General features: G+C 39.7%; 1 protein-coding gene across 3 annotated transcripts in view; it reads left to right on the forward strand.

Annotated features, from left to right (window-relative positions):
- Positions 1–9,905, forward strand: part of LOC109300596 (protein FAM122A-like) — a 32,908-nt gene that overhangs the window by 15,122 nt on the left and 7,881 nt on the right. Inside the window, exons 4-10 of one of the 3 annotated variants that reach the window (XM_019521298.1) lie at positions 2,277–2,333; positions 3,943–3,986; positions 4,068–4,122; positions 4,645–4,737; positions 5,374–5,462; positions 6,623–6,687; positions 8,959–9,055. In XM_019521298.1, the coding sequence (XP_019376843.1) occupies positions 2,277–2,333; positions 3,943–3,986; positions 4,068–4,122; positions 4,645–4,737; positions 5,374–5,462; positions 6,623–6,687; positions 8,959–9,055 (500 nt within the window). The remainder of the gene's footprint in view (positions 1–2,276; positions 2,334–3,942; positions 3,987–4,067; positions 4,123–4,644; positions 4,738–5,373; positions 5,463–6,622; positions 6,688–8,958; positions 9,056–9,905) is intronic. The other 2 variants (XM_019521299.1, XM_019521300.1) reach the window with 2 other exon arrangements.

The raw sequence follows: 9,905 nt of genomic DNA on the forward strand, positions 1-9,905 counted from the left end.
CAATCAAAACGCTCGCTTGCATCCATAGATGCTTCTTAATCAAATCCCGGGATGTCATTCTTCCCTTGTACTCGGCCTTGGTGAGGCTGTAGCTGGAGTACTGCGTCAGTTTTGGGCTCCACAATTCAAAAAGGATGTGGAGAAGCATCCAGAGAAGAGCCACGCGCATGATCAGAGGTCAGGAAAGCAGACCTTACGACGACAGGCTGAGAGCCATGGGGCTCTTTAGCCTGGAAAAGCGCAGGCTCAGGGGTGATCTGATGGCCACCTATAAGTTTATCAGGGGTGACCACCAGGATCTGGGGGCACGTTTGTTCACCAGAGCGCCCCAAGGGATGACAAGGTCGAACGGTCATAAACTACTGTGACAGCGTTTCAGGCTGGACATAAGGAAGAATTCCTTTACTGTCCAAGCTCCCAAGGTCTGGAACAGCCTGCCATCAGAGGTGGTTCAAGCACCTACATCGAACACCTTCAAGACCAAATTGGATGCTTATCTTGCTGGGATCCTATAGCCCCAGCTGACTTCCTGCCCTTTGGGCGGGGGGCTGGACTCGATGATCTTCCAAGGTCCCTTCCAGGCCTAATGTCTATGAAATTTATGTGGGGGTAGTTTACAGTGTCTCGAACAGATGTAAATGTTTAGCTGTTTATGAAGGCTGGCATTAAGGCTAAGTACAGACAGTCAAAAAGCCCGAGGCTGAATCGATTCAATATTTGCAGGTTAGTCTAAGCTGTGTAGATTGAACTGATAAGCAAATGACCAGACATTCACTTTTGATTCTGGAAATGCAGCCACATGCTTGGGCCAGAAGCCGTGGGGTGGGGGTGCTAGAGCACTTCTCCCTGCTTGGCTGGAGTAGACAGCTTGGGCCAAGGCTAGCCCACCCACCCTGCAAAGGAGAGGTTGTGGGGGAAGTACGAAGCATCCTGGGATGTTGGCAGGCTGTGAGTTAACTTGAATCTGGAGGTGATACAGGACAGAAATTCAATAAACCGATTTAACCGAAATCAGTTAAGTCTAATACTACATCCATCCAGGTTTATCTTAAACTGGTGTCAGCCATTTTGAAAGCGGTTTATGTGTACTAAACTTCTGTTGTGTTACAGATGTGAACCGGCTTCCAATCACTTAGACAAGTTGATGGGTAATTTCTGTCCCTAGCTTAACATTCAGTGAGCATGATGTTGAGAGTTTTGCTTTGTGAGCTCCAGTAAGATCTTTGAAAAATCTAGTTTGATTATTAAGGGTATACTGCATCTTCTTATGTACCACAGGCCACCAAATAAAGCATGCACGTTGTGGTTTGGTAGGTAGAACGTTGGAAAAGCGGGTTTTCCAGAGTCATAGTCTAGAGCTGGCTTTTTTGTGGAAAGGCCATGCTACATGATGGCTGTTAGCTTCTGTCTTCCAGCCAGCAAGCAGGAGTGGCACAGTCTAGTGTAGGCCCTTACACAGCCACACTCTGGTTTTGACAAGTCGTGTCCCATAACAAGGATATAGGTTGCCATCTCAGTAGTACATATCCCCTATGTCCTTGTTATGGGATACTATACAATTTGCTAAAAGTGTGGGTGCCAGTTGGAGAACAGCTGTGAAGATGCTAACAGTCCACTACTTTTCCTGCTGCTTGCTGGCAGCCATCATGTAGAAGCATAAAGATGCTGTGCTATGCCTCCACGTGGTGAAGTTCTGGTGAAGAAGATCAGCTTCCCTGCTTAACCCATGCGCTTATTTAGGAGGACTGACTTTTTTGCAGGGGAACATTGTGGCTGATATGTGAGTAAATACAGCATTTAAAATGATAAAACGATGTTAGTTAAATCTTTATAGTGTGTTATGTCTTTACCAGATGGGTTACTCAGTAGCTGTGATCTCCCTGATTAACAGATAAATTTTTCCTTTTCTGCCAGATGCCATTTTAAATAGAATAAAAAAAACCCTCCAAAACCCACCACTTGTTTGTTGCAGTAATGTAATTTTAATGTCAACTTCCATCTTTCTTTTAAATGTGGAGCTGTTAGAACGCAGAGCAATTTGTGTGAATGCCCCATACTGTGTATCTTACTATTAAAGCTAGTATGTGTTTTTTATTTCATTGTATGCAAAATGGTAAGTCCTGTTGAAGGGGCTTGCTAATCTTTCCTCCTGAGATTGAGAGAGTATTAGGAAGTAGGTATTGGCTTCCTGGGTTTTTTGGGGGGTTTTTTGTTTTGGTTTTTTTTTTTTTTTGCAGTTTTAAGAATGTTTCAGCAGTATGATTGGTTTTTTTTAGTTGTTGCCATCATCTCCTGTTCGTATTCCTAGTAGCCGCCTTCATCAAATCAAACGGGTAAGAGCAGATTCTGTTTCCTTTTGTAAATATAATTACAAATGATCATTTGATTTCATTTAGAAGCAAGTTTGTCTATAAAGTGTTTACACCGTTCTCTCATTTCAGTGTGCCTTTGAAAGAAAAAGAATCTCATTTCAGAGTTGCCAAGCTTTACAGACTGTAGAATATCTCTTTATGCCATTGTAGACTGAAACCCTGCTTTCTCCTTTACAAGTGGTGATCTGCCAAACATTTTTCTCTTCTATGTAGGTGGTTCCTACCTCTTTAACATGTCCTGCAATCTAGACCTTGGGGTTCTTGGCATTTTTCTGAACTTGAGTATATTGGTGTCTTCCCATTTGCATTGGGTGTTCTCAGAGAGCCATTGGCTTTGGAACATCCCAAGCACAAGATGTCATGATCTGACCCATTACAGGGTCTGGAACTAGTAGGAGTTTTTTTGTGTGTGGTGTGGCACGTTATGGTTAATCGGAGAAAGTGACCTGAGTTTAGTCGGAAACAGTTGAGCCCAGAGTGCCTCGAGACAGGAGGTGCACTATTCAGCAGCCTTAACATGCAGCACATTCAAGACTGAAAAGCTAATATGATGCTGAGGGATTACAATACAGTGGAGGGGCCCGCTGAACCAGGTGTCCTCCACCTTCACGTTTTCTGTCTCACTCTGTTCTCCTCCTCATGAAACACTTAAGTTACCCTTGCTATAATAAACCATTATATAAAGATTTATAGAAGCATCTTCTTATCTTGGAAGCTGGATTTTATTCCTTTCTGGCTTTGAGCTTTTCAAAACCTGGTGGTCTGTTAAGTCTGTGCAATATTATTTTATCCCTAGATTGCATCAAAGCTCAAACATGAATGCAATTTGACTGTGAATAAAATATTATATTAAATGCATTCTTGTTGTACTTCATTAGTTACAAGTGTGTTTCATTATGGTTAATTCAATCCAAACCATTTGAATTAAAGGAAAAATTTTCTTTTGGAAGGAGAGGAAGAATCCTAAAAAAGTGAATTTCCAAAGAGAAACCTGACATAGTGCAAACTCTGCAATAGGGATTTGGAATATTAAGACTTGATTGAAGCAGAGCCATAAAAAATGCTGTTTTTTTCTGTTACTCAAGTGGTTGAGGCATTTACCTTCATGCACTTGGGAAATGCAGTCATACCTTAAAATTATATTGCCTGCCATGTTAAATTGTTTTTTATAAGAAGAAATACTAAAATTCTATACTGAGGAATGTCTGGGGTAGTTTCCCCAGTCTCTAAGAGGTGTTATGAAAACAAAGTAGCTTCTGCTTCATGTGGACCTCATGCAGTTATATTTCATGAGCACACTAGGAGATTTGTAAGGAAATTTTGCTTTATCTGTGAAGGAACCAAAGCCAGGCTCACAAGCACCTGAGACATGTAAATAATGCTCTGATAAGATAGTGACCATACGTGTCTTGCTGCTTATACCTAGCAAAAGCCTGAGATTATCAATACTTACAGTAGTTAAGTTACATTTTTCCCTTTATATCCAAGTGAACTGAAAAGGGAGTTCTGACCTATATAAAAAAAAATCTCTACACACATTCCTACAGATTCCTCTATTAATCTCTTTCAGGAAGAAGGAATGAGTTTGATGAACAGAGAAACAGTACATGAACGGTGAGTGTTAATAGGCCAATGAGAGTACTTTAACTCAGTCTCTGTGGGCCTGGAACAATGATTTTTTTTTCCTCTTTATAGGGAAGTGCAAACAGCGATGCAGATGAGCCAGTCATGGGAGGAAAGCTTGAATCTGGTAATATGCTTATACTTCAAGTTCTTTTTGTTAGTGTTATAATATTATCCCTATTTTGTTGTCCACAGAATACTAATTTCTCAAAAAGAATTTCAGCAGATTGGGTTTGTTGCTAAGCATCGCTAAATTTAGATCTAGCAATAAACTTTGCGGTCACCTTATTATAGGTTTTGTGTAATAATGAGGTATGACGTTCAGGAGCATATGGTTATCGTGTTAGCTGTGGGGTTGCTTTTTGGCCCGATATGCTCAAAGGAAGCTTTGTTCACTCCTATCGTAATTTTAATTTGTTCTGACATCAGCATATCATGTTTAAAACTACTTTCATCAAAAATATAAAATTTGTCCCTTACATAATCACATTAGTGAATTCTTATGGGTAACCACTTGTGCGGATAACTTCAGCATCTGGTTCCATTTCATACACAGCAGACTTTGAACTGATTAGTAATGTAGAGCTTGGCCCATAAAATATTGCTTTAAAGCAGTTGGCGGTGATTATATGTGCTATTATACTTACAGAGTGACAGTGATTTTGAGAAATCATCATCCCCCAAGCAAGTAGACTTTGTCCCAGTTTCTCCAGCTCCTTCCCCTACCAGAGGAATAGGGAAGGTAAGAAAAATGAAGTACTAAAAATCTTGCTTCATGAATACCAATAGTACAAAACAGTTAGTTATTACAAAAATAAATAAAACATATAACGAAGCTTACTGCCCGCCTGAGCTCTGCATGGCCACATACTGTAAACCAAAAATTAAAAGATGAAAAATGCGAAGTAGTAGCTGTATAAACTATGGATACACGTTTCTATACAAAATACCCGGTAAGTATCAACAGATTCGCTTAGCATTGATAAATAAATACCATTTTTTTTGTCTGCCTTTACCTACCAGTGTGGGGTGGGAGTCCCTTCTCATGAGTTGGTTTAATCAAACTGGCTAAGGAAATAAACACATGAACCAAGTTGTGAGTTATATATAGAAGTAATATATCCCAGAACTTTTCTGTGACACCCCAAGGTGACATTTTAAAGTGCCCAGCCATAGATACTAGGCATTTTTAAATAGATTATGGAATACATAGGCTAATCTGGCTTGCTTCCTGTGTTAAGGCCTGAATAGTATTAATATTCCCAGATTTTTCAGTTTTCTACATGTTAGGAGGTTTGTTTTTCTTGTGTATGTATTTCTACTACAGAAATGAAGTATGATGTTTGTGTGTAAATAATGCAACGCATTTTGTTCTCAGCAATGTTTCTCACCGGCTTTGCAGAGTCTGGTTAGTAGCAGTGGGTTACCTCCAAGTCCTAGCCCTAGTCCAACCAGGCGTTTCTCGAAGTAAGTATGAGACTGCATATTGTTAATGTTTTACACTTTTATTTACTTGTGACTTCTGAAGCATAGGTTTTGTCTTAAGGCTATTCTTCCTGTCACGTCACAGGTCCTACAGAGGGACCAACTCAATTCATAATTTTGACCGATTGCTTCTGGCAGAGCTGGTTGATCCTGTGGTGTATTGGTGCAAGCAGTAAAAGTTGCTGCTCTGTCCTGAGTCACTTAGTCTTCCCCATCTGTAAAGGACATGGTATTTTGGCCACGGCAGTGTCTTGTCCAGCAGTGTCATGCAAACATAGTGAATCTCTTTGGTACTGCTGCTGACTCTCACGCTTTAAGAGGCTGGAATCCTTCCAGGTTTTAGTTTAGAGGGCTGCCTTATTTTGGGGTGCCCTTCTCACCATCAGGAAGTATACATGCTAATAAAGAAACTTTTGAGAGTTTAAGCCAGTTGTTCTCAACCAGGGTGCTCCGGTTGTATCACTAATGTCCTTTTGTTGCCTTAAGACTCACTGAGAACCCTAAAGCAGGACAAGAGAGCTGACCTGGACCGTAGCTCTTCTTGGTCCCAGCTTCCTTGCACTCTTCCCAGAAACAGAAATGCAGGACAGTTTCCCCCACATGCCTCTGTTTCCAGAAGGAGTGTAGAGGGGACCAAACCAGGAAGGGCTATGGCCCAGGCCAGCTCTCCTGTCCTACTTCAGGGTCATCAGGGAGCTCCAGTGCAGAAGAAGCACAGGTACGTGCCACAGCTCTTCCAGGGCTGGCTGTGCAGCAGCCATGCAGACTGTTTTACCTGGAGGCAGAATCACCTGGTTGAGAAGCACTGAGGTTGGGGCAGCACCAACTGTGGTCCTTAACCAGAGATGCTGCCACACTGGAAAAAAGTGGTGGGGGGTCCTCCTACTGAAAAGGATGAGAACTGCTGGCTTATGCACATGTTGGGCTGGACATATTGAAAGCATATCCCATAGGCTTTCTGATTTCTTAGAGCAAGTGTCGGTAGCATTGTTTTTAGAGTAGTTTCATGTATGAAAATTGTTGAGTCTTTCTGCCTCATAGCCTCTTGCCTATCCTATTGGTGCTTGCCTTTCAATGGAGCCCTGCAAAAATGTCTTTGGTTAGTCTCTCTATCTACTAACTTATTTTTTTTATTTTTAAAGCAGGAGAAGCCAGAGTCCTATCAACTGCATTCGCCCAAGTGTTCTTGGGTCAGTAAAAAGAAAAGGTACATCATGCATTTCTAATTCAATGTTTAGGCATAATTGTTAACTTTTATATGTCTGTACATATGGTTTTGTTTTTTGTCCTGGAATTTGCTAGAAAAACAGCTGAGAATTAGCAATAAGCATTACAGATACTTCAAAGGAATGTCTCTGCATGTGGGCTGATAAACTCCCAAATTAGCTGTTTTTAATTAAAATCAGAATCTCATTAAAATGTTTATTCTGTTTTGATTCGTATCCACTGATATAAAATTACATTGTTTTCCACACAGGTGTGTAACCTCTGTTCAAAAAGATTTCTTGGTACTTAAGTTTGTGACTAGAACCAACCAAATGCATGTATGTTGTAGACTTAATCTCAGGTGCATAGTTCATAACCACACAGTTCACATGCAAATCCCTGAACTCACATTGAATACAGTTCTCAAAACTCAACAGCCACCTTACCTATGGAAAGCCCAGCCATGTCATCGTATTATCTTGTTTAGATGATGTACCTCAGTCCTTCCTCCTATTCCTGGCCCATGCCCCTTCATTTTGAGTCAGTTCTGTTGGATCTGTTTTTAAAAGCTTTCTTTCTCCTCACTTCTTTAACAATGACTTCTTGGCTCAGTAAGTCGCATTTTGAAGTACTTGCAACTGAGCTCTTCTTTTTCTGCCAAAGAGAAGGAAGGGAGGACCAGATTGTGTTTGTGTTTGAAACTCTCTTGAGATTCACTAGCTGAGCTCTGAAAAGTGCTGCTGGGACTCTTCCTTTGCTTCTCCCACACCTCTGCCCTGCAGGTACTTCAGAGTGGAGCTTGATGAGAAAATAAATTACTGTTATTGAAAGGAGCTTTAAAAGTTACTTTGAGAGGTTTGTGTTAAGGAGAGACTTGGAACAGTAACTTCAAAGCTAGCTGAGCAGAGGATACTTCTACACTAGCTGTCAGAATATTTCCTAGGATACAGTAGTTCAATGAAAGTTAAGAAGTAAACCTGTTAGTCTTTGTATTAAGATAGTAGTTATCCAATTAAATATTTAGGATAATTGGGGTGTGTGACTGTCAATCCACTGTGACATTTTCAGGTATTGTCACTTTGGGTGGTGTTTGAGGTTAATATTCCAGATGCAGCATATTGTTTTAGACATAAGAAATACTGCAGCTAAACATTAAGACTTTGTGTTAGTGTAATAAATTGGGTATATTTGTTTCAAATTGCAAATAGTTATGTAAAATGAATGGTTGTACTCATGACCAAAATTTGGACCTGAGTTATGCTTTAGCTTTTTAGAGCATAATTTGAATCTGATTTAATGGGGTTTTTTGTTTCTGTTTGTGTTTTTTTGGGTGAGTGGGGGTTGTTTTGTTGTCTTTTTTGCATGGTACATTCATTCATGTTGATCAATGTCAGTCTTATTTTAAAGTTAGTATTTGCTTTCTTTGGCCGATAACCGTTACAAACATGTTGATTTGCCACTAAATATAGCAATAGGTACATTTAGCATAAAGGCTAAGTTGGAGGAGAGACTGTATCTATACATATTTCTTTAAATGTAAATATTTTATTTATTTTCATTATTATTTTGGTTTATGATTTGTGTCAGCAGCATTTGACTAAAACTTGGAATGCAATTATAAATACACATGGCCAACATTTTAAAATGTAGTTACAGCCAGCTTTAAAGTATGTTTTGATAGCTGTTTACATTTACACCGTTCTGGTTTAATAAACAAAGGAAATAGCTAGTTAGTGACATTTGAATTGGTTATTTCTGGCCAGTGTGGTCTGGAGGTATTTAGAATTGGTAGATCTCATTGTCTTGAGCCTTGTTTTTTCTTCATCCAAACCTGAGCCTTGTTTTTTCTTCTTTGGAAGAAGAAGAGTTTTCCTGCTTTTTCAACTTCCGTGCTGTAAAGGAGCTAATCATTGAACTTCGTTAATTGAATGAACTGAAACTAGGGAAGCAGTTTCTCTGCATCTGCAGAAGATGCTGCTGTCAGAAGCTGGTTTACCACTTCAGCAGTTACCAGGCGCTTAGGCAGTGATTTTTCACTAGGTCACTGATTTGACTTTTCTTGAAAATATCAATGGTAAACATACATGCTGGAACGTAAGTGTTATTGAAGTGATCGATTGTAATGGTAAACAAGCTTAATATTAATTGCCATAATCTCAAACTTACACTTAAAAATAAGTGCTTAGTTTAAACCAAAAATTCATTTTTTCCAGTAACAACCGATTTTTTTTTTTTTTCTTTTTTTTCCTTCACCTTTTGTGGTTTGTCAAAGGTGAAATGGAAACAGAGGATCCACCAAAGAGATTTTTCCAAGGAACTCCCAGCATGCTTTTGCCTGAAGTGTCTCATCTGGCAGACCTTGGGGCATGGTAAGTATTGCTCCGACTTGTAATTCCAGTCAGGAAGTGTGAAGATGTCTTCAGTATCTCATCTAAACTCCTGGAATAGGTGGGCATACTTGAAGTCATGCAGAGTTAAATAGGATAAACCAAGTATTTTGTAGCATTTTATTTATTATCCATGACTGCTGTGTTAAAGAGGTGTCACAATAGCCAAATGGGTTCTGTTCTGTCTGATACAGGGGTGGGCAAAATGTGGCCCGTGGGCCAGATGTGGCCTGCCAGGTCATTCTATCTGGCCCATGGGGCCACTAAGAAATGCAGAAAATTAATACTTATCCACTCCAGCTGCCTGTCATGCGGCCCTCGATGGCTTGCCAAAACTCAGTAAGTGGCCCTCCACCCAAAATAGTTGCCCATCCCTGATATGATTTAACATTTGCATAATTTAAGCATATTTTGAGAAGTAGGACATTATGGTTGGCTTCTCTGAAGCTCTACTTTCAGGAGTCAGGATCAGATTTTTAATATTAATGCCAGCCTGAGTTACTGACATTTTCATGCATTTAACTATACATGCAAAAGGTAGTCCTTTCCTAAACTGTAACTATTCTGGTGAAGATTGAGGGAAATGTTATGTACAAAAATTATTAAATGTTATGTACAAAAAATTAATATGGAATACTACGTGCAAAATGATAATGAATGTCTACTTTTGAGTGAGGAGTTTTGTTTCTAGTTTTTGTTTGAGTAAAAGAAAACAGCAGTAAATGACCATACACAGTTAGAATTTCATATGCCCTGGGATATAGGTAATAAATATTTCTTGCTTATTTTACCATCTAGTCTGAGGTAATAATTGCTTATTCCCACTGAGCCG

Source organism: Gavialis gangeticus, unplaced genomic scaffold, assembly GCF_001723915.1.
Source record: "Gavialis gangeticus isolate Ggan-Ray unplaced genomic scaffold, GavGan_comp1, whole genome shotgun sequence".
Taxonomy (NCBI): Eukaryota; Metazoa; Chordata; order Crocodylia; family Gavialidae; genus Gavialis; species Gavialis gangeticus.